The sequence below is a fragment of the Lepidothrix coronata genome, unplaced genomic scaffold (assembly GCF_001604755.1).
Source record: "Lepidothrix coronata isolate B3197 unplaced genomic scaffold, Lepidothrix_coronata-1.0 Scaffold71, whole genome shotgun sequence".
NCBI lineage: Eukaryota > Metazoa > Chordata > Aves > Passeriformes > Pipridae > Lepidothrix > Lepidothrix coronata.
In genome coordinates this window covers 5,040,225-5,064,459 of record NW_016690251.1, presented here as the reverse complement: position 1 = coordinate 5,064,459, position 24,235 = coordinate 5,040,225, and the positions used below count along the sequence as shown (strand labels likewise).

Here is a 24,235-nt window from a genome sequence, read left to right as displayed (position 1 = left end):
CATCTCTGAAGGAAATGACAGTACACAAAGATTTGTGAAAATTACAGAAGAGAAATACTTAAGATCAAGTAAATCAGAGAAACTCTGTATGTTTTTCTTGTGAAAGTAAAAAGGTAGGAAGAGTGAGATTTTTCAGAGGTGACCTTTAAAAGATAAAATGCTAACCGTGCATTCCTTCATTCTGGGGAAGGTGTGCTCTCCTTTCCTTTGCTGGTGTTTGGATCCTTGTTACCTTTAAGCAGTGGTCTCACTGATGTCAGTGGGACCACTCCCAGGCTGGAAAGGAATTCTCCAGCTGGGAGTGTAAACACTGTGTTTATTGCTATGAGGAAAGTACAGTATCCCCTGTATAGATTGCAGCCCTGTAGCACAGTTCACATCTCTTCACCCCTGTCTTTTTAAATTGGGAATGTATGTTTAAAAAAATAAGAATTGTTTCAGTCTTGTCATTTCTCACTTTCTCCTCCTTCTGCATCCACTTGGCTTTGAGAGGTGATAAATGGTGCCAAGAGGCTGCACAAGGCTCTGCTATCTGTGTTGCAAGAGCAGTGTGGTTTGTGTCAAGGGAAATACTGAACTTTAGCTTGGTTTTAAGTGTTCAAACTTGAAAGTTAATCAGGCTGATTTAGCTGCTACTGGTTTCTTTAGAAGATACATGGAGAACCTGTAATTTTATCACCTTCTTTCTTTCTTTCCTAAAGAAGACATGCAAAATCCTTAGCAAAGCATCTGTTTTCTGCTGTGAGAGATATGTAGATTAGAGAAGTGTCAAATGAAAAAGATGTGCTCCGATTTTTGAGGTGAAAGAAGTTTGTTTATCCTCAAGAAAACATATAGAAATAGCAAATGAAAAAAATGAATGTGATAACTTTTTGTAATGTGCTGCCCTCAAGGAATAGATGCACCAGTGAAGCTATGAATATAATACATTTTTCCTTGAAACTTTAAGTCTTACTTTATTGCCTCTTGAAGAAGCCAGTAAAACTACCTATTAAAGAAACAGTTCTTCCAGTCTGATTTTTAAAAACCTTTTTACCTGAAGTGATCTGATTAAAAAATTTGTATCCTTTCACCGGGCAGATAAAACCAGTGTTGGCACTTTCCCTTCTTTTCACCCGCTGCTAACGTGCAATTAGGTGTTGCTTAGTTTGGTCTTCTGAAAACTTCATACTATAATCACCAGTCCTCTCAAATGAAGATCAATGTTTTATAAACTTTTTATAAACTTTTATGCCGATATTCTTAAATCCTGTGTGAAGGACAAATAATTTGAGCGATTCAATAATTTCATGACAGGCAAGAAAGCCTTAAAGTATTGGCACAGTGATCTGGGGACCTGCTTGTGTTCAACATGTCCCATGGCCACAGCAAACGTGATGTGTTGGATTGTTTTCTGAGCCTCCTGGGATGCCTTCCTTTGTTTTAGTGTCCCTACAGTGATCTTGACCGAATAACAAAAAGCGGTTTAATAAGTAATGCTAATAAAGTTATCAAAACAGAATTTGCACAGGGAAAATCCTTAAAATAGGAAATAAAGAGCTTGTCCTATAGCTTGTTAAATTATCAGAGCACTCTGTAGCACTGTTCAGCACTCACAGGGAAGTGAAAAAGTTCAAGTTCTGAGTGTTAGTCTTTTCTGGGTAAAAATAGTCTGGTACTGTGTTTTGTAGTGAGGCTGAGTGAGGTTTTTTGTGGATGGGGTTATTTTTGTGTGTGTGTGTGTGTGTGTGTGGTTTGTTTTCCTCACCTCCTAAAGATCATATTTGTGCTTTAATTGTGCAATGCACCAGCAGAGGTAACTAGATCAGCTTTAACTGAACCGGGCTGAACACTATGAACAGCCCAACTGTGACTAGGGGGTCCATGCTTTGAGAAGCTGAGAGCGTTAATTAGCTTGTTTCTGATTTCTGTGCCCCTGTAATTAATGCAATTCCAAAACTAGAACTGGAGGTAACTTAAACCCCATTTGCAATTTTAGAACTTGTGTTGCACACTTTCATGGATAGTATTTGCAAGCTTCTGTTTTGAATTCAGAATCAAGTGGGGTTAAATATAGCTTAAATTTATGTAGTTGCTGTTATATCCTTCACTGTGCTGTGTATTTTGATGTATGTTTTTTGTGAAACAGCACTAAAACTGTGTCTTGATGTCTTAAGAATAAACACGCAATTTGGGGCAAGCAAGTTTATTTTTGAGTGCTGAACAGCCTTTTGACTTATCAGATGTAACTTCTTCTGCTGTTCAATACAGTGGAAATAGAGACTCTTTATGACTCATGCTTTCCTACATGTAGCAAACATAAACCAAAAGACAGATTAAGACATTTTTGTCTGTAGCTTTGTCCACTTGCAAAGAATAATAGTCAGTGAAAACTGGAGAGCATTGCTTGAGTCGAGGGGGTCACTTAGTATGTGTTTCACGAGCCACTCAATGAGGACAGTGCTTGGCCAAGCTCCTCTTTGCTGCTACAGCAAAGCGAGGTCTGTTCTAGTGTGCTGTGGACAAAATCTGCTTAATTTCATCTGTTCTGTTTTCCTAAGTATATTAAGATCTTTATTTGTGTGAGTGTTGTGCAGAAGGGAACAAGGATAACATCAGAGCGTTTCTGCTGCAAATTCCTCCAGTCCAGATTAAAAAAGAAACCAGAAGTAACAAGTCACAATTTCATGTTAAGTCATGTCATGCTCATTTCATGTTCGTTCGTATCACACCATGAATATCCCAAGTGGAGCCTTTTAGCTTTGCACGTTGGCAATTATTTCCATGGAAGTGGTGGGGCCGTCTGTCTCGCCGCTGCTTTGACATCTGTCATCGTGGCACTAAATTGCTTTGTAAAACCTATTACTTTGGAATCTAGTGTAGTGTCTCTTAATTGCACCACTTGCTTGTCCTGCCTGAACAGAGCCTACTTTTGTTTCGGCGGTTAATGGTGAGGCCCTGATGGCAGAGCGATGCTGTAAGTTCATTGATGGGAGGGGAACCGCTCTGGGATTACACAGACATACTTAGGCCTTGTATTTCATGACAGGCACGAGTGCCAGAAAGGCTTGGGCTCTGACTTGTGTGACTTAATTCTCTGGCCGGCTGTCGAGGCAGTGGTGTAACCATCGGGAACAAGCTCCCTGTGTTTTCCAGCTTCCCACGGATGCCGAGCGACCGTGCTCTGGTAAATGCAGCCTATTGAGCACAGACTCCTGTGGCTCCCTCAAGGATCTTTCAGGCTCAGCAAATCCTTCGCCTCTCCCTTTGGGAATATTGTTTTCTGACTGTGCTGTCTTGTAGTTAGGATATACACCTAACCCGCTACGAGGAATGCTGGTTAATAATTTACAATAAACATATTCTTTACCTTTTCTTGGCAGACAATGCCATTTAGGTGAAAAATGGCTTAAATATTTCACACGAATGACTTCTAGATATCACAGCTTTTGCAGCTAATGAAACTTTTTTTTTTTTTGGTTCACCCAAAACAGCTAATTAATCACTGCAGGCAGCTATAAAAGGTACAAAGTTCAGATTGAGCTGTGCTTACTGCGTCAAGCTTAAAAACCTGAGACTCTCTTTAACTGCTGATAAATGCAATATATGTAAAGCAAAGAAATGCTTCTGAACTGAGTAACTGTGTCCTACGTAGTCACACAGAGCATTCAGTGATCTATATAAGACATCTTACGTTTATAATATTCAGCTCCTCTAATCTAGTTTTGGAGGCACATATAAGTAAATAAGTTAAATTAGGCTGTGGTCCTATGGGATTCATTTAAGTTAAACTTAAATTACCAGTTGTTACACACTGAAAATGCACATTTTATGTGCAAGTGCATGTAACTAGAAATAGAAAATGAACAAGCTGAGCAATTTGTATACCAAAGTGTTGAGCTGTGTGCATTCCTGAAGAATAAGGGAGAGCCAGTAGGTATGAATATCCAGAGGTAATTCCATTTCCCACCAACTCAACTTCAGCTGTCCCTTTTTAGCACCAATATGTGGTGCTTATTGTGTAAATGAACTGATAAGATTTACAAATGGAGCCCTTACTGTTCCAAGTTTTTGTCGGGTTATTTTTTGTTTAATTCAGTGGCACACACAGTGGTACCTTCCTCCTTAAAATTCATACACTTCCCACTGTGATTGACAGGGCACAGCTTTATTATGCAGATAGTGAGATGGGCTGATTGTGGCCATGAATGTGTGAATGGGGTGAAGGAGAGAAATGTGTAATTGTTTCTGGCCATGGTTCATTAACGATGTGAATGTGCCACACTCACATCTGTAAGGGAAGGAAAGAGAGGAACTTACTTGTACTTTTCCAGTTGTTTGGAAAAACTCATTACACTAATACTTTTGCTGTCTAGTGGCTTTTACAAAGGACAAGGGAAGAGTAAATTACATCAAAAGTAGTTTACATCAATCTTCCAGGTTGTTTTTTTGAGGCACAGTCACTTCTCTTCCTCCTTTTCCAACTGGAAGTTGTGTTTCATCTTTGGCTGTGCTGTTCTGCCCCTTCTCCATAGCAGTGCAGATAAAAACTGGTGTGACAAACAACACATTAAGATGTATAGACTGACTTCTTTAATAAAAAAGACCAGAGAAAACAAGCCTCATTGGGCTTTTTACACATAGTTTGTACTCTACAGCAGATGTAGTTTCATTTTTGAAATATCTCCTTTCCTTATAAACACTGCTTTAAAACTAAATGGCTTCATTAGCATTAAAAGCAGTTTGATCCATTGCTGTGGCCGGAATCCCAGATGAGAATATACCTTCCTTGGGGGCTCTCCACCTCGGTGTACTATTAAAAATGTAAGCAAACATCTCTGCTCTGTGTACACAAAGTGATTTACGAACCCATGGATTGCAGCTTTCTTTTTAATGAAGTTTCCTATCACTGTGCTTGGCTGGAAGACTGACCACAGTAAATCAGCAGCTTCACAGCAGTGCTGGCAGCTTCATTTGACATAAAAGTTTAAAATACTACAATTGGCGAGTGTGGCATTCTCTGAGAGCTGACTGTTCCCAGTTGTGCTCTGTTTACCTGGGTTTGGAGACCAAAAAACTGTGTTTTGGTTTTTGGGAAATGCTTGTATCTCTTGCTCCTGTTTCTGCTCATTAAGAAGTGCTCAGATAGCAAAAGTGTGCAGGAGCTACAAGAAGGAACAGGAGCTGTTTGGTAGCATGGATCTCTACCAGGCTTTTCCGGCCAACTACATCTTTTTGGAGTTTTTCTATGTTTCCCCTGGTTTAAAAGTCTTTAGGTGATGAGACTGCTTCTGTTCCATGCTGTTGTGCCTCTGCATGCACAGTGTACCTTCAGCCTGTTGTTATCCCCACAGCTTGTGCTCCCATCTTTTTTGCCCTCTGCAGTCAATTTTTTATCTCCCGTGGTGAAACTCAACCCTGTGCCTGTGTCCTGTGACGGTCCTTTACCACGGTGTTTGCTTCAGAAAGGCCGTGCTCCTCTCCAGGGTGGAAGCTTGTTCTGCACAGTGGTAGAGTGGTGTGGAAGGTGCCAGTTAGAGCCTGCACATCCATGGTTGTCATTCCCAGCAGTCTGGAAGTTTGCATTTGAGCCTGGCTGCTGTGATGGGTGGTCAGAGCAGCAGGGCAGCAGTTCTGCCTCGAATTTCCTTGTAGAGAAATGCCTGTAGACTCCCCCTACAGCACACCCTCCCTCCTCCAGCTCCACAGCGAACAAATTTCTCTGGGTCTGTACAGGTAAAATGTACGAGCAGAAAGGAAACTTTATTGTGACAGACAAGCTTGAAGATTGACATAGTCTTGGTCGATATATTAAAGATAAATGGCTCTGCTTCAGCCTGTGAAGTCTGATCCTGATGTGGTAACTGCATGGGCTGAAGGAGGGGGGAGAGCTGTTTTATTTTCTGGTTTGTTTGCTTTATGTCTGTATAATCTCAAAGGGGTTTGCCTGCCTGCAAACCTTAAGGTATTGTGGAATAGCAGAATAATGTGTAGTTTTGGAAATGTATGATTTTATTGACAGAGGACAACAATGAAATTATTACTTTCCTGTTTGCTGACCATGAAGGACACTGGCATATTATTAATGCTGCTCTGCTAGTAAAATCTTTATCATGTGTTTCAGAATAATAATATGCCTAAGAAAAGCATTTTTTTTTTTTGCTAATAATGTGCTGTAAACTATTCCAATAGTTGTGATATTTTGTAAACCAGTTCATAGAATCATGGAATGCTTTGTGTTGGAAGCGACCTTAAAGTCTTTTAGTTCCAATGCCCCTCTCATGAGATGCTTCCCACTAGATCAGGTTGGTAAGGGTCCTGTCTAAAGAGCCACCTGTGATGGACTTGGAAAAATTAAAAGACAATAACGGCATTAAATGTTACCTATTTACATGAAGTGTCTGGTGCAGTGGCAGAGGGTTGCTAACGAGGCCACATGAAAATGCTGAATTGGGAAGTTCTGAAAAAAAAGATGACAAGTAAAACATTTTGCATTTATTGAGCTGAGAATTCTTGAAACTTGTGTTTAATAATGGAAGACTAAAGGAATGGAGTTAAACATTTAATGAGTGAAATGTATCTAGAAATCATACTGTGGGAGTTTTATACAGAAAGACATGAGCAAGAATTTAGTACTTGGGCTGTTCCCCAAAACTCCTTCTTGTCTTTAAGTAATAAATTAATAATTTAAGCTGTTATACTTTCAACCAGCTGCACCTTGAAGTGCAAGAAACTCAGCCTTAGCAGAAAGAGGGAAATGTTTATGACTCTTTCTTTTATTATTCATCCTTTACATGTTCTTTTTAAGTTGGTTTTATAGTCGTTCCTTTATTTGCTTGTTGGCTGATGGGTGTTGTGAATTGGAAATGCATCATGGTACCTCTGATCTTGGTGTCTATAAATGTAGAATGAACTTGATTGAGATCAGATTCATGAGTATATTCCTTCCCCTGTAGGATCATAGAACCATTTAGCTTGGAAAGCACCTCTAAAGTCATTGAGTCCAACCATTAACCAGCACTGCCAAGTCCACTATTAAATCATGTCCCTTGCTCAGTAATTGTAGTTTACCTCTCCCAAAAATAATGAAAAAAGAAAGTCAAGAGAAGTTGTGTTTTTTTTTTCTTCCTCTGGAGTTGCCAACACTTCCAAATAAAAACATTCCTTGGAAAGTTTCAACCTGAAGGGAACTGCTGTAGTCATGAGCTGAAATTAAGGTCTTCCCTAATGGAAGTACTCTCACGACCTTATCTCTGCACACAGAAGCAAATTTTAAACTAGCTTGCTTTTTTTTTCTAGCTCTTAATAGTTCTCAGTTTTTGATAATAGCTGAGACACCTGTGAAAACACAACTCTTTTTCTGAAATCCCAGGATGTCTTAGTCCCCTGATATCATCCTGCTCGGCAGTGGATAAAGGCTCAGCACCTCCGTGATGGTTGAGTTGCAGAGAGGGTTCGCTGGAGCCCATGTCTGACATTCGACAGAAATTATCCAATCTGTCCATCTGAGAAAATTACTGTGATCAAAATCAACCTTTTATTTACTTCTCAGGAGGAGGGTTTTCTGTAGCAGTTGGGGAAGTTTAGCTCCCGCGGGTTTCAGTCTCTGTTGCAGCCGATTCCTCGGTGTTTCTGGGCACTGGGATTCAGACGTGCTTTTATTTGATGATTTATCAAGACTTTGTGGCTAATGTAAAGAAGAATTTTGGAATTGTTTGAAACATCATGCCTCAGCATATAAGGCACCTTCTGAGTAGCAGAGAGCAGAACTTGGCAGATGGCATCTGGATTTTAAAAAAGTGTGTATTTTAATGTTGGTTTGTCCATTTTCTCTTACGCCTTGGATGGAAATAATCAAAGAGAGCTTGGACAAAGAATAATGGTGTGAATTCTGTAGGATTTGAGAGTAAATTAAAATATTCTGGAGTGTAGCAACAGCAGATGTTGCTTGGAAACCTGTCCCATATGGATAGGAACGCAACCAAACCAATGGGAACAGTGGAACTGCAACTGAAAGCATAGTCCCTGTTTGTGTAATGTTGCAAAAAAATAGTGCCACTGTTGTAGGGATGATAAGGAAACGTAGAAAAAAAAATGCATTCCACCATAACTCATTTTATTGTGTTCACATATACTATAGAAGAATGATATTTAAAAAGTAAATGTGTTTCCTGGTAGTAAAATCATGATACCTTTTAGTTTGTAGATTTCTTTGCAAGGCTTTTTTACTCCAGGCTTCTAAATTCATTTTTCTTATAGCACTTCAGAGACTTTGATTGATTGCAGTATCTGATTTTGATGAGTCCAAAGGCGTCGTACCTCACATATTCCTGGGCTGTGCTTTCTATTTTTGTTCATTATAAATTTCTTCAAACAGAATATTTTGTTTTATGGCATGGCGTCTCCATCTGGTCTGACGTGAGAGGAAAGTGCTTAACAAATTCGTAGGTCACAACTTTTCTTCTCTTAAAAATGGCTGCTGAGAAAAACCTGTGTTTTGCCATTGATAAGCTGAGGTTTTGTGTGGTGAAGTTTCCCAGTTGAGTGGACTTTGAGGAGTGAGAACAACTGTTTCAAAGTTTATAGCATTTACAGTTGTAGAGGTGTAAAGATTTGGAGGATTTGTGAAAACATTTCATCTCTCCTGCGTGTGCATTGCAGTGGACATGTAACAAGGGTTTAGTGCACCTTTCTCATTTTTGCCCAAATACTTCAAGATTTAACCTTTACTGTTTAATTATTACATTTTTAGTTATTACACATGTAGCTTATTATGTGATTTCCGGTTATAAACATTTTCTCACACAATTGTGTCTAGGTACAAGACCAGATTGGTTTGTTGTGTGATACAGTAGGATCTCTAATGTTTCTTCATCTTTTATTTCCTGCAGATGTGATCCACACTGTTGGGCCGATTGCAAGAGGCCACCTCACTGACATTCACAAAGAAAACTTAGCAAGTTGCTATAAATCCTCTCTGAAACTGGCAAAAGAAAACAACATCAGATCAATTGTAAGTATTTGTGTGAGAACGCGTTATTTCTTTCTCTAATTTGGATCTTTGTTTCCCTGATGTGGAATAATTATAATTGTCAGCTTCCAGAAGCGTTTCTTGCTGTTTGTGATGTGAAAAAGCAAGAAATTAAACGCGATTTGGCCAAAATAGTTGCTAAAGGAAGGGGATAAGCTTATTGTAGGAGTTAGGGAATGGGTGCCTGGTAGTAAGGGTACAAGCAGCTCTCTCATAAAGGAAGGGAGGGAGCTGATCCTATGGCTCAGTCTTATACTGTATTATTTACTGAAAAAACCTAGGAAGCCACTGGTCAGGAGAATAACTGCACACAGTATTGCCTCCTAAATATCTGGGAAGTTTTTTCTGTTGCTTATTCTGTCCATTAATGTTTCTTTCTAAAAATAAAGGTATTGGTCAAGTGATGCTGTTTATAGCACCCTTACCAAAAATCAATCATAAAATAGCCAGTTATGTGATATTTCATTGAACTCTAAGGGTTCTTTGATTGCTTGGAATACATGCTAGTTTTGTACCTCAAAAGGCCAGATTTTCAAAGTCCACAAAGAAAAGAAGCTTTTCCCTCTACAGCTCTGAAGCTTTGATTCTGTGTCTCAAACCATTGAAGCTGAAGTCTTTAGATATCCATAGGTTAGTTTCCTATAGGTTTGAGAAGGAATTTGTCATCTAGGACTGACTACTTCACACTTTCTGGATCATTTTGGCTGGTTGTGTGATAACACATGTTTATGTGTGAAATACAGGGACACACAGTGTTAGAAAACCAGTCTTAGTTGGTCTGGTGGTGTTGTATCAGGGTGAAATATTCCTTAAGGGAAAGCTATTAACATTGAAAAGTCGCAAATGGAAAATAAAACTTTTTGAGGAGAGGGGCAGAGCTTTGAACGCAAGTTAGATGTGCCCTTCAGGGTCAGACCTGATGAATATTTCTAATTTCTTTCTTGTTGGTGTAAACTGTGCCCTCCACACTTTCTTCTGCTAATGAAATCCTCTCTGTACTTCTCAAAAGGGTGTCCAGTGAGCCCTCTTTTTGCCATCATTCAAACCACTGTGGGGTTTATTTTTTTTGGTGGGTTTGTTTGTTTGTTTAATGCTACCCACATGTTAGAACTGAAAACAGCCTTGGTTTGGTGGGGCATGTTTTGAACTCCTCTCTGGGATTGTTTAAACATACAAAGATGTTCCTGCCCTGCTGTGGTTCTCATTGGAGCCTGTAAGATCACTGTGCTTTTGCTCCTACATCCATCCTTGTTCCTGCCTGCTCTGGGCAGGAGCTGCTTCTGGGGCATTCAGGTTAGTGAGAGTAAAGTGCCTAATATGATGGGGGGAAAAGAAAATAAAATACTGAATATGAAAGGGTGTAAAAAAGAGCATTGCAATAACAAAGGAAAAACTGTGGTGAGCGTTGCTCAAATGCTGATAATGTTTATATCCTTAGGGATTCTGTAATTTTTAGGACATTCTAGGTGGTAGCTTGGCATTTAACATGGAATAATAAAGAGTGGACATACTCATGGGTGTCCTGAAAGCTGGCCTGATATTTTAATAAGATGACCACAGGAGAAATCACCCATGGGTTATTTCCTTGCTGGTTAAGAGCTGTTGACTCTGCACCTGTTTGAGATAATAAATACTCACCACCCAGACTTGCAGAACACAGCTGCACAAGCTGAACAGGAGCCAAGAGCCATTCATTCATACCACTATTAAGAAGCTTAGCAAGCAATATGTATTTTAAAGTCCACATGACGGATCATGGACCGCTCTGAAAAGCCCTAAGTCCAGTGATTTCAGTGATGCCTTGGGAAGTGAAAGCTGCTTGAGTGTCTGTCCTAATGAACAAATCAAGCCTGGAGCAAAGTAAAATGTATAATTCATTCAATTAGGGAGCAGTAGATTACTATGAGTCTGAAGGAAAAGAATACAGTGGGTTTCACAAGATCCAGTAGAGTGGGGATAGAGGGAAAGCAATGAAAATTATATAAAAATATCTGTAGATTTTGGAAGCTTGCAGACAGCAGGAGGACTCAAATTTACTCAAATGGAGAACATCTAAGTGTAGATTGGATTATGGCAACAGATATATTTGCATCAGGGAAAAGATAGACAAAAACCGTGGAAAGTGGAAAAGGGTTACCTGCGTAAAATAAGGAAAAGAAAATCAGCTGTGCTGATGGACAGGGTATTTTGATTGCCTCTTTAACAAGAAGATGAAAGAAGCATGTGAAATAGAAAAATGAGAAGTTTTAAAGTAGGTAATGAGTAAAAGCAGGAAAAGCAGAATACTTATGATATATAAATAAATAGGTATTGGTGATAGCAAGTTGTAGTACACTAAAAGAATTAACCAAACCAGATCACACTGGAGCATTAGCAGTTGTAGTAAGAAGGAAGCAGGAAGACATTAGAGGACTGCAACAACACAAATCTGCTGCCTTCAAAACAGAAAGGACAGCAAGTCTACAGATTAATGCAAAAAGAGGAAAAAAACCCACCAGATTTCAAATTGTTTTGAACATGAATTGTGTCATAGGAGCTGGAATTGCTGGAGGCATTATGGATGGAGGGTGATGATGAATGGCAGTGTATCGAGTTAGACCAAAGCACGCAGGGCGACTCAGGGTCCACCACTAAACGGGGTTTAATTTAACATCTTAATGATTTTTGAAGAGTACATAAACAGCTCATTAATTACATTTACAAATGATACTACATTAGGCAGTGTTGCAAACACTAGAAAAAGGACAGAGATATATGATGACAATTGATTAGAGACTGCAAATATAACCTCATGCAGCATCCGCTCCGGCACCAGAAGGGAGTTTCTGCCTTTGTTGCAGTGGAAGCTCCAGCACCAGAAGGGAGTTTCTGCCTTTGTTGCAGTGGAAGAGAGGTCAGAGCTGGAGCTGACAACTACAGTGGAACTCAGCACGGGAAATGATGAAGCAGCATATGGCGGGGAAAAATAACCCAGTTCACAAATAGTTAAAGGGAGAAGCGTGTTGGAAAACCAGCACAATGAGGAAATGGTCTTGAATAATAAGCCTCAAATTAGATGTACTTACAGCAGTCACTTGTTTCACTGCTGCTTATTGTTAGTTGCCTATAGAGAAATTATGGATGCCATAGAGGTGATTGTATTTCAGTTCAAAGTGGACTGGGGAGAACAGGAATAGGCTTCAAAGTAGACCAAAATTCGCTTAAACATATGTGTATGTAGTTTTTTTAGACACTGAGGAAAGGAGGCAATGGGCTTGAAATACTATGTAAATTGTGAGATGCAGCTTTATGGAGAGGGACAGAGAACAATGTGTGAATGACAAAATGGCAATTACGTGGTGTAGCTGATAGTAATTTGGGTTGTGTTCACATCCAAGGTGTCCAGGCATGGATGTGAGCAGCTCTGTACTAACTCCTGAGGGAGCACTGGTATCTCATCTGAACGTGTTATCATCTCGGTATCAAAACCAAAAAGTGATGGGCACAACCAAAAATGAGATGAGGGGATGTAATGAAATGCCAGTCAGTGTGACTGCCCAGGTTCATGATCCACCAGCAGCCCAGCTGGTGGGTGAGGACGTGCACAGCCATCAAGGCAGGAAGAAAAGCCTCAGGAACAAATTTGATCGTCCACAGGATTGTTCAGAGAAATCACACAGCCCCTGACATTTGCCTCCCATGACCATTTTCACAAAGCTTTTATTTTCAATATGAGGTTTCAAATGCCATATCAGGTGTTTTGTACACAGTTAGTCTCTCTCAGGTCATCTACTCCATCTGCCTTTTAGGTTACCGAAGTTTGTGTTTGTCCTTTTTATCTTGCGTTCCCAAAACCGTGCATTGCTTTTCCCTCAGCACTTGTTTATGTAGCTGTGCCTACTGTAGAACACTTGAGCTGCTCTCTGGCTGTTTGTGTGGTCAGTGATGCTGGGTGAACCTTTTGTGTTGGATGAGTCTTATATATACAATGCTCTGTCTGGTTAAGAGGATACTTGAGACTTGTTTCTGTTTATCTCCACTGAAGTTTGTCCAGATTACTGGGAGAAAAAAAAATGTTTAAGGCAATACAAGGAGAGTAAAAAGTTGTCACTTGAGCAAATTCAGTTTCTTAAATGTTCAGAATAATTTTCTTGTAGTCAAACAATTGTATTTTGATGTTGGTCTCTTTAGCACAGTACTAAGGATTGCTGTCCTGCATCAATTAAATCTCTGCTGCTGAAACACTGGGAATACATTATATGCACCAAATCTTCACTGAAACAAGAAATGGTAAAAAATAGTTGCCTTTTCTTTTTTTTTTTTTCCTGTTTGTCTGTACTGGTTTTCTAAATAAGAGTCTTACAGGCCAATTAATTCTTAGGTTATCAGGCAGATTGGGGGAGTTGTAATCACTGTTTTCAGGGATTAAATTGGTCCCCTGTTTACACAGTCTTTGAAATTATTTACTCTGTGTGCTCTGATTTTTTTTGTAGGACCTCTTGTCCTGTTTTTCTTTGCATAAACTGCTTTGAAGCCATCTAATACCTTGGAACTTTTCTGAACATCAAGCACTTCCCTGCCACCTACTTCATTCAGGCTTTGCTCGTGGTTAAAAAAAATCTCAATCAATTATCATCAGTCAGAAGCAGGATTGCAGTTAGACAGGCACTTTATGACACAGAACATATAAAAAACATGCTGTGTGTTGCTCTGGGTGGGATCCAAGCCAAAAAGGCTGCAATGTGTTTGCAGAGAAGGGAAGCTGGTGCTGGTCCCTCACCCAGAAGGCAGGACAGGCTTCCTCTGCAATGGATACAAGAAATGGAGGAGTTCTTTTTGAGACTGTAGCTCTGCTGTTGTTCAGGACTGTTCGGAATTGCAGCCTTCAGGAACACTTCATGTTGGCAGGGGGTGAATTTTAAAGCTTTAACAAGAAGCACTTCTTTCAGTCTGCACTCTCTGACCTCCACCTTGAGGGAGAATTATGGCTGGGGGTGGGGGGGGACTGGAGGAAATTCTCAAAGAATGTGGCTTTGTGAGTTCCAGAAGGAGCTCTGCTTATCAGCAACAAATATATTAACAACATTATACAGAAAATACAGAATTTTTCTATGAGTTCCCTAGAGTCAGACAGGGAGGAGTTCATTCTGTTCTAGCGCCTTGCTGTGACATAAAACCACACACATTAAAAATATCAGTCTCTTTCTGCCTGGGTGTTTGTGCTATGAATGCAAAAAGTAGTCCTGCTCCAGGGAAAGCCTCTTAGCTGGACTTTACTTTTCAGCACAACCACCCTGCTCCTTCTGTCTGAAGTAGATAAAGGCAAAAGGCCATCTAGAAATATCTCAGCAGTGAGGGGCCTATTCCAAGGGCTGACTTGCTCATCGTCAGGTCGAGTGGAAAAGCCATCACTTGGTGGTGGGATGGCCAGTGACCTGTAATGATGGGATATTTCTGGGAGAGTAGGTTGTCTCTTTGGACTCTGAATAAAAGTGTGCCCCTCCTGTGCACACATCTTATGCTGCGTTTTGGGGAGGGTTGTTACAAAAGTATGCTAAATAGGATCAGGATGTGCTTTTTGAAATCCACGTTTTGCCTCCATTTCTGGGGTCTTCAATCAGTGTGCACAATGCATGCTACTAGCTGTGCATTTGCAGTGTTTTTAAATTAAAGTATCATTTGGGACTTTGTTAGATAAATATTTCTTTGATATAAATATTAAGTTAATATACAGGGAATTTCAACTCGTATCATTTTTGTAGGTGTTTTTCATGAACAAGGGTCATTTAATTATATTTGTTGTCTGTGTATTGGCAAAGTTAATAGAAATACTTTGTTTATACAAATATAACTTGTTCGTATAGAAACACAACCTAATAATTATTCAGAACAGCATATAAAAATACATCAGGAATGGTACCTGCCACTTACCTGTTAGGAGCACTTAAGAAAGAAACAGTGTTTTGTAATTGTCCAAAATATTTGTCTCTGCCTGTAATTGGGGATGTTAAAAATAGACTGTGGAGGAATTCACTGATATACTTGGTATTTGCATCCACCTTTAAAAGAAAGCTGTACTTGTGATCGGCTGCGGGTTTCAGTGAGCTTTGTTTGAGTGGAGACACATTTAGCCTCTGTGATGCCCGAATCTTCCATTGTAACTCAGAGACTGAAATTTTTAACATCAATTTCAAACCCAGAGTGTTTTCAGCTCCTCCTGTTCTAAATTATAAAATTCATGAAAGAGGAATTTTATTTAAATTGTAGAAAGGTGCTTAAAAAGGTACACGCTACTGTATTGGTCTAACAGTTTGATTTGCAGTTGTACCTTTACCTGTTTCGTTCTCTCATGCCCCAGAGTTATAGTTTCGGGAAAAGTAAAGGGATTTTTTATTTTCAAGGAAACTTATTTCTTGCTGAGAATGTTGCTATAGCAATGAGTTATAAGACTGAAATTCCTAAAGGTTGACTTTATTCTATCATCTGGATTTCTGATAGAGACCCATCAATCAGAAGAGTTGCTTTGGAAGGAAATTTCCGCAGTATCATAAATCCACTTAATTTATTTCTTTGAAACACTTGTTTAACTTGTAAGCTATGATATGACTGATGTTACATTTTCAAACTCAGTTTTGTGTCCAGCTTAGCTTTCCTTTTTAATTTATTTTTTTTTTCGCTTTCTTCTTCTTAGATTTTTTTCCAGATAATATCCTTAAAAATTAATCTATTACGTTAAGTTTGTAAGTTTCCTTAATCATCATGTTGGCTTTTTGCATCTGCATCAGATGAGGAGGTTGTGATCTTCCCCTGTGGTTCCACAAACTGTCATAGCTGGCCATACTTTTCTTAACCCAAGGCCTTCTGCTTTGTGTTGGATGTGCTCCCAACCATTCCTTCCATAATGATCTTGGTAGATGGAATTGCAATCCTGTTTTTTTCAATAAGGGTTTCATTAAATGAGATTTATTCAGTGAGATCAAGTGTAAATTGTTACCCCTAAACAGAGATGCTCATTCAGCTGAGAAAGGCTGAGGAATGATTGAAGCACTAGGCAGAGATTCCTCAGAGAATAAGCTGGAGTTTGTAGTGAATCGTGCACTGGAGGTGAGTTGAATAACCTTACCCTGTTGAGGGAAAACCAAGAAAGGAGCAGCTATAGAGTGACAATTAAACAGGAAAGATCTGTGAATTTACCTGTTGTGCTGCTCTGTCCCACATGGGGAACTGGGAGACAGTGTTTGGGCCAGGGATGATTATGGAGTTAGAAATGCACCAAGAGTAGAGTGAAAGAAGAAGGATTTTAAGTCCAGAGAATAGAAGACTAAAGGTGAAGAGAGGGAGATAGAAGAAAATCTTAAAGCATGAAGGGCTATTGAGGAGTAAAAGTTAACAAATTTTTGTCTAGCTGGGGACAGGACAAGAAGGAAAAGTCTGAATTTACCGGAATGGAGTTTTAGGTTAGAGATTATGAGGACTTTCCTAGCTCAAAGAATGAAAAATTGTTCAGGGAAGTTGTGGCTCCACCAGTATGTATAGGTGGGCCATCACTATCATTTAAATTTTGTTTCTGCCACTGTATGTTATATATGCAGTATATATTTCCTAGGAGGCAGTGGATTTGTTTTATTTGGTGCTTGAAATGTATTACAATGTTTGCTTTCTATAGTCAAGAGTGCAGAAACAGCTCAGAGGGATACAGTGGTCAGTCATGAGTCTGCTTTTTAGCAAGGTACCACATAGAAATTAGTTGTGGGAAGAGTGATGACGCTGTGACCTGATGATTTGATGTCTCCTGAACAGGGATATCCACATCCCCCCATCTTAGGTGTTGAGAAGTGTTTTGAGTTCAGACAGGAACAGGAGCAGCCCCTTGAACAGGAGCAAGTGCTTGAACCTCTCCCAACAGATGGATCTTGGGATGCCAGGGCTGAGATACTGCACCAAGGGGCCTTAACACAGGGCAGAAGCCACTACAGCCCTTCCACCCCCCCGGTTCATCTTCTGGCCACAAACAACTGTCTAGATGGTATAAAGAAGTAACAGTGGTGCTTTAATAAACTGCATTGCTAGGCAGTCTTAGTTCTCCGTTTTCTTGTTCTGTGATGTTACTGTTGTAGCTGTTCTGTAGCATGGTGATTTTGTGATGAGAGGAGAGAGAAAGGTGAGTTATTTTGGTTGGGTTTAATGAGACACTGACTCTACACTTTGAAAAAAAACCCTGAACTGGTGGAGTAGAAAAGGAAATGGTCTAATAAAAAAGGAAATGGCTTATTCAGGAATAAATTCTTGAAGTTTATGTGTGGGATGGGTTTAATGTGTGATAATTTGCCAATCACCCTGTGGGAATTCTGTGCTTAAAGGGATGAAACTTTCTAGAAACACTGCCTGTTGGCTCGATAATTGGGGAACTGTCTCATTAGGGAAGGACAAAGTACAGATCTGTCAGACAGTGGACCACAATGGTGGTTATATGAGACAGCTCATAAAAGCCAGGGATTGCTGAAAAGTCTACATCATAAAATGCAGAGGAAGAGAATGTTTGATGTCTCTGAGCAGAGGAAATTGTACTTCATTTGGATTGAAAAGGAAAAAAATAGTAAAAATAGACCGGAGGAATTCTTAGTTGCTTGCAGATCTCAGCTATGCAGAGTCAAGCATATAAGATGCTTGCCATTATTTGAATAGCAGGTTCTTCTAATGGAAATTCATAGTAAGAGTGATGGCATGTATGAATTCCTATCAAATCCCAGAGAACTGGTGGGCTGTGGCCATCAGACTCTGTGCAAAGTCATCGTTGTCCTCGTGCATTTCTTCCTTTCTTTGACCTGTTCCCTGTCACCTTGTTGGCAGGTTGTAGGCTCTTCATGAGGGCTTGTATTCGCTCTTTAAGGGCAGTCAGAGCAACCCCTGTTAAGACTCATGGGATTCACAGCAACAGCAGTAATGGAGAATAATAGTTGCAACAGAGTTGGTTTGTTTGGGGTTTTTTTGTCGCTGACTGCGGTGACTCTTTCTGTCACCAGAAGTGGAGTCAAATTCTGCTGAAATTAGAAATTGCTTATTCACAGGTTTTCCTGCTGGAGGTACCTCTGTGATGCCTAAACATGTATGAAGGGCTGTCTGGCAGATAGTGACTTGTCACTACCAGATTTCTTTTCCCCTCACAATTTGTTGTCAAGGAAGAGAACATGTGATGCCGTATTTCAGCACTGCATGGTACTCATGGGGTCCTGTCCCTTGGCTTTTTTAATCTGATAATTTTGAGACACTTCTGTACATCCCATTTGGGTTTTTTAAACATCACCTTAATTTATCTATGCAAAGAACAAACTATAATATGAAATTCGTATCTGCTTTTTTACTTGAAATCAGCCCATTTTTCAAATAGAAAATTAAAAAATTGATAATTTTGAACATTGTTTTTATATTTACATCGTTAATGTGAAGCAAAAAAATGAGCAAGTAAAAGCATAAGTTATTCTATGTATCAGATGGGCATCATACTTCTTAACTAGGTTAAAAAAAGAAGTAATTCATTACAGCATAATATCTATTTAGGATCAGAGTAAATATATTGGAAAGCAGTTTTGAGGAATAATCAGAAGGAGCATGCTTTTGTGAGCCTTATTTGTCAGCTCATTAAATATGTTTTTCCTGAACTGCTAGTAGTGGCTTGGAGCCACTTACATTATACAGAAATTATATATTAAGTCATAGTTGCATATAAAGAAACAGCAATGTTCGGTAGTCAGCTGCAAAATTTATACCCTCATCTGAGAGGTTTTTTAATATTATTTCAGTATGATGATGTCATCTTATCTTTTAAGGCCTCTACAGTGTAAAAGCACTGTAATTGGAATAATATAATTCAAGTAATATGACTGGTATTTCAGTATTTATCCTGATGAAATATTCGTTTCTCTCACCTAGAATACGGTTCTCATCAAATATAAACTACATGTGGTCAATATTCAAGTAGAGTTTAGCAGCCTTCTTTTTTCAACACTGACTAACTTATCAACTCCTAATGATGTCTGTCAGTTTGGATTTAGAGATTTTTTTTCATAGCAGAGATGAAAACAAATATAACAAATAGAGTTAGGTGCTTTGGTAAAGGGAAATATGATATAAAAGATGGGTTATTTTAGTATGACTTCCCGTGGCTTGTGATGGAAGGGCATCACTGCTAGAGGGGAGAATTTTTTTAAATTGGGAAAATTATAGATAATGAATTTTTGAATTTCACTTGTTATGCCTTTCCTAAAAGATGACTACGTGACTGAAAGCTGTAAGCCAAACACATTTCTGCAGAGTGCAGTTAGTTTCAGCACAGAGAGTTTACTAGTGGTCTTACTAAAAATTATTACTTATTCTATTCACGTTGAGATATAAAATATATTACACTGTAAATCTTTTTCTAAGGAGATAAATCAGTGTATTGCTGGTTTTTATGAGTTGTTATACCTTTGTGAATTTTCTTTGACATATACTGGCTGAATTACATCTTTATGAATTAAATCTCGACCACAGAACTGTGCATTTCCAGAGAGAAGCAGACATGAGACAGTGGTTTTTATTCGTACTAATTGATGTCGTTTGGACAGAAACCTTGAGTGTTGATCTCAGTGTTGGGGCAGAATTACCCACTAATATGTCCTTGAACAGCTGATCCTGAGTTCACACTTCCATAGACACAGGGCTTGTGTGAGAAAGGAAAACTGAATGCATGTCAGAGCCCACATGAAAGGTGAGACAGCATAATCCCAACAAGTTGTTATATTTATTACCTGGTTGCATTCCTTATTGCAGAATGCTCCCTCTTTGTGTCAAGCAGAGACAGTCATGCTTTGTGCAGGGAATTTTGCCAGCATGGCAGTGGTGGGATTAATCCTCCTAGTTTGGAAGCAGCTGATGCTGTTTCAGTACAACTTCTCAGCGCTTCTTACTTTTGCCTGCCCTGGATTTGTCTCTGGCCACCTTTGTAAATGTGCTTCTTTGTGTTTTGGCACGTTGGAACTGAAATGTGCCCCAGATTGTCACATCCTTGAAGCTCAACATATGAGCGTTTGCATAACACAGAAAGCTTTGTACCTGCCTGCCTCCTGCACAAGGAGGAAATGCTGCCATCAGTGATTCTGGATCACTGAAATGTTCTCATTCATCTCCTTCCTAAGTCCTTTTGGGAGTGTGTTTTTTCCAGCTGTACCCTTGCAGACCAGAATTTTGTTTTTCAAAGCAAAATACACCGTGGTCCAAAGCATTGCTCCCCATCTCTGTTACATGCCAGCATTCCCATTTGACCTTTCCTCATCTATTCTTCCATTTTCAAATACACCAGGACTAAGTTTGGTGACAAGAACAAGCTCAAGACAAATGTAAGTCATCAAACTGCCACTTTTCCTGTCTTTCTGCTGGATTAATGTCTCCCTTGCATTCTAATTTCCCTGTTTACGTACCATGGTGCCATATTTTCTTTCTTTAACAGAGAAACAAGTTGTTCCAAACATGATATTATTATTTACTGCAATCTTGAGTCATTATGTTGTTGTCTGTAGCTTTGTTTCTTTTAAGCATTTATGAACTTCCCTTCTTTGATCCCTCAAAGTGTGTTTCGCAGCAGTCGAATTCCATAGGATATTTATTTATCTGGTTTTCCTAGTCTCTCCCCACCTCCCTTTTGTTCTTTAGTTTCATGTCTCTTCATTATTTCACCCCTTTTGAATCAACTTTTTAATTTTTAAGGGTCTAACAGAGCTGCTGAGTTCCATTAAATGGAAGCAAAGTTGTATTCAGGCCTAGAAAAACAGCAGATGTGTGAAGATTGCCATTTGATTATCTCCTTAACATGTCTCTTCTCCATTGCCCCAGTGCAGAGGTGAAGAGCATGACGTATAAACTGAATTCTTGCTGCAGTATTAATATCTGAATGCTCATAATTCACCAGTTCCCTGTTTTCTTAAGAAAGCAAGCAAACCTATAGCACCATATCCAGGTATATTTGAAATAAAGAGAGAAATTTTGCTAAAAGGTGGGATTCCTAAAAGAAAAATATAGTTTCATTAGATCACCAACAGTTTGGTGCTCCAAGAACCATATTGCTAGAAAACTGCCAGGTTCCTGACATTGGTTCAGTGGAATAAGCTGCCATCAGAGATGATGTATATCCACCGTATTTCATCCCAGGCCCTCACCCTCAGGAACTAATGACATTAATGATGGCTAATTCTACTCAGGCCTGATGGTGGCGGCGACTACAGCTTGTAATCAGGCCTTAGAAACATCCCACTTGATAAATTCAAGGACGCTGAGCCAAATCACCTATTTCAGTGTTGACTTTAATTAAAATTGCTCGTGACTGATGTTTTTAAAAGCAGGAACCGCTGGTGTTGTTCATCACCATTTATTGTGCATCATTTCAGTGGTACATCTGTTTCCTTCATTTATGGTTGGGGGTGGAGGGAAATATTTTGCTGGTGTCATGTATTTGGCCTAAGTTGGATTTGTTTGTTTGTTTATTTGTTTTGGAAGGCCCAATCCAGTGTTCTCAACATCAACTGAAGGGTTTCTGCAGGTACCAGAGACGACTGAAATAACTTATCCTATTCTGGCTAAATACTCATGAATTTCAACCAAAAGAGCTCTCTCACTGCTGCACCATCTACAGTCTCTGAACTGGGTAGCTTGGATGTGTTAGCACGATTTATCATCATACCTTTCTTTTGCAGTGCAGATGTACTTTGAGTAAATGAAACCATTTTTCTTTATTATCTCCTTGTTAAGAGAACCAGCCCTTGCATTTTCCCCAAGTGAAGGGCTTCTCTGAATAAATATGCAAAGTATCATTTCACAAAATGACATTCTCCTGAATCCCTTTGTACTTAGTCCCGCCAGAGGAGGGAGAGCTGAGATGGTTTATAAAACAAGTGCGTGCACCTTGCAAGTCTTTATGAGGCAGTTTGGGGGAAATAATGGAATGCTGCAAAAGAGCCAGGGAGATTTTGGTTAAATGACGGGCTCCAGAAAAAGGCTTTGGAGTAGAAAATGCGAAGTTAAATTCTCACTAGTACCTAAATAACAGCCTGGACTTAATAAAGGCATTTTCAGCCAAATAAAGCATTAGGTAGTTTGGGCTGAATTGTGAAAGGTTTTTGTTAGTTAAAGATAACAATTCCCTTGTAATTCTGGCTTGTGAATAGTACCTATTTCAGGGAGAATAGCAAATAGGCAGGAATACTCAGGCGTGAATGTTGCATAAGTATAGGTCAGGAGGAGCTTGAAAAATCCTACCCAAGGCAAACTTGAAAATTGGATGAACGCTTGTGGAGAGGCTAATGAGAAGCAGATGCTTAGTCCTTTGGAGTTCCAGCAGGACTGGGGGCAGGCGTTGGGAAGGCTGAAGTCAAAAGACTTCCTAAAAGCATGTATGTACATATATATAAAAAAATCAGCCGTATAACCTTTCCATTTCTTGTGAAGTTATGAATGTACAAGTGATGATGTTTAATTAAGTTGTTCCTAGAGAGAGACACTTGGTGCTTCCTGGTTGTGCTTCTGTTTTTCACCTTGGTGTCTGCTGGGAGTGTGACAGTGCCAACGTCAGCAGGAAAGTTTTCCCTGAGATATTTGTGTGTCTCATTTTGATATCTTTTGGTATGCAGAAGAGCTTGAATTTCATTAGAGAAATGGCAACTGATCAAAGTTAAGTGCTCCTCTAAAAATTAGTAAGCAATAGTGGCACTGTCAATAGTACAAAGATTTCTCAATCAGTAGGAAGAACTGGTTTATATTGATAAAAAATCTTAAACTGTTATGAATGCATGTCCAGACTTTTGCCTTATAAGAATATCAGGAAACCTTCTGTGTCTTTATAGTGTAAATTGTATTTTTTTTCCTTTTTCTTCATTCAAATGGCTCAGGTGATCCTTTTTGTAAATCCCGTGGGTTCTGTGAACATCAAGGAAAGCCCTGTCCTAAAAGACTTAGAGTCAATGAGCCAAGTTCAGGTTAAATGGTAGCTCACTTAAAATAAGAATGGTGTTTTATCTAAAATTTTGGGAGGCACCAAATCTGTAAATAAAAGGGTTTGTGTCCAATGGACCACTTTCCTATTTTTCCCAAGGTTGTTTATTGAGCTCTTCCAGAATACATTATTGTGGCGTTTTAGACTGAACAATAAATAAATCAAACACCTTTAATGCAACAAGCTTTCTTAGTGGTGAAGAGTAGGCTTGCAGCTACAGCATTGTCCTCTTCTGAGGAGAAATAAATATCAGTAGAAATAAAACCTGTCAAGGGCTCTTGAACACAATGGCATTAATTGTGTGTACACATTGGGAAATGCTTGTTTTTACAAAAAATAAAAAAAGGAAAAAAAAGAATGACAACCAAAAAAACCCACCCCCAAATATGAAATTGTTTGACTTTAAATTGACTGATTGGAACTGTGCTTTTTCCCAGCCACTGGGGATGAAAAATTCGGACTCAGCTGAAGGTACTGGTGTCAAGCTCCCATGTTGTGTATCAGGAGTAAATTTCATAAACTCTCAGCACCTAAAATGACTTCAGCTGGCATAATGACTGCCATCAGTAATAATCAGGACTCAGACTCGAGAACGGAAGGCTCTGTAAACACTCTGGTACTTCTCATGTCACCACGTAGATGTCAGAAAACAGCACCAGTGGAAATGATCAAAGTGGGGCAATATTCTACAGCAGAACAGTGTCAAAAAATTAAATTTCTGCAAAAAGACTCACACAATTTCCTGTAAATTTTCAGTTCTACTATGACCTCAGTCATGGTATACTTGGGCTTTCACTTCAGCCGTGCTTCAGCTATTGCTGGAAACCATTTAAATGTGCTTATCTCAGATCATGGTCCTTGCCTTCCAATCCCTTCAATGGAACAAAAATGATTAAGAGCTTATGGAAAGTAATAATTTAAAAGACCAAAATGCTGGTATACTTTAAAAGCTAACAGGTGACATTTGCCTTAAGGAGAGCAAGGGACAAAGCCCCAGCAGTGGAGTGGTTGCAAATAGTGGGACATGTCCTGGGAGCTGAGTGCAGGAGTAAACCTGCCTCCTAAGACATGCCCTGGCTGCAGGGAAGTGTTTGACATGGGTAGATTTTGGATTCATAAACTGTAGCAGGTAAGACTGTGCACAGAGAACCAAGGCTGATCTTATATTTGCTTTGTTTTCCTTGCCTTTGTTTTAATCTTCTTTCCTAGCGAAGGAACATGAAAGT

General features: G+C 39.3%; 1 protein-coding gene across 3 annotated transcripts in view; it reads left to right on the top strand.

The window, feature by feature from the left end:
• The window catches only part of MACROD2 (MACRO domain containing 2), an 840,118-nt gene that overhangs the window by 472,648 nt on the left and 343,235 nt on the right, over positions 1-24,235 (top strand). For all 3 annotated transcript variants that reach the window (XM_017818854.1, XM_017818853.1, XM_017818855.1), the window contains exon 6: positions 8,871-8,992. In XM_017818854.1, coding sequence (XP_017674343.1) covers positions 8,871-8,992 — 122 coding nt within the window. The remainder of the gene's footprint in view (positions 1-8,870; positions 8,993-24,235) is intronic.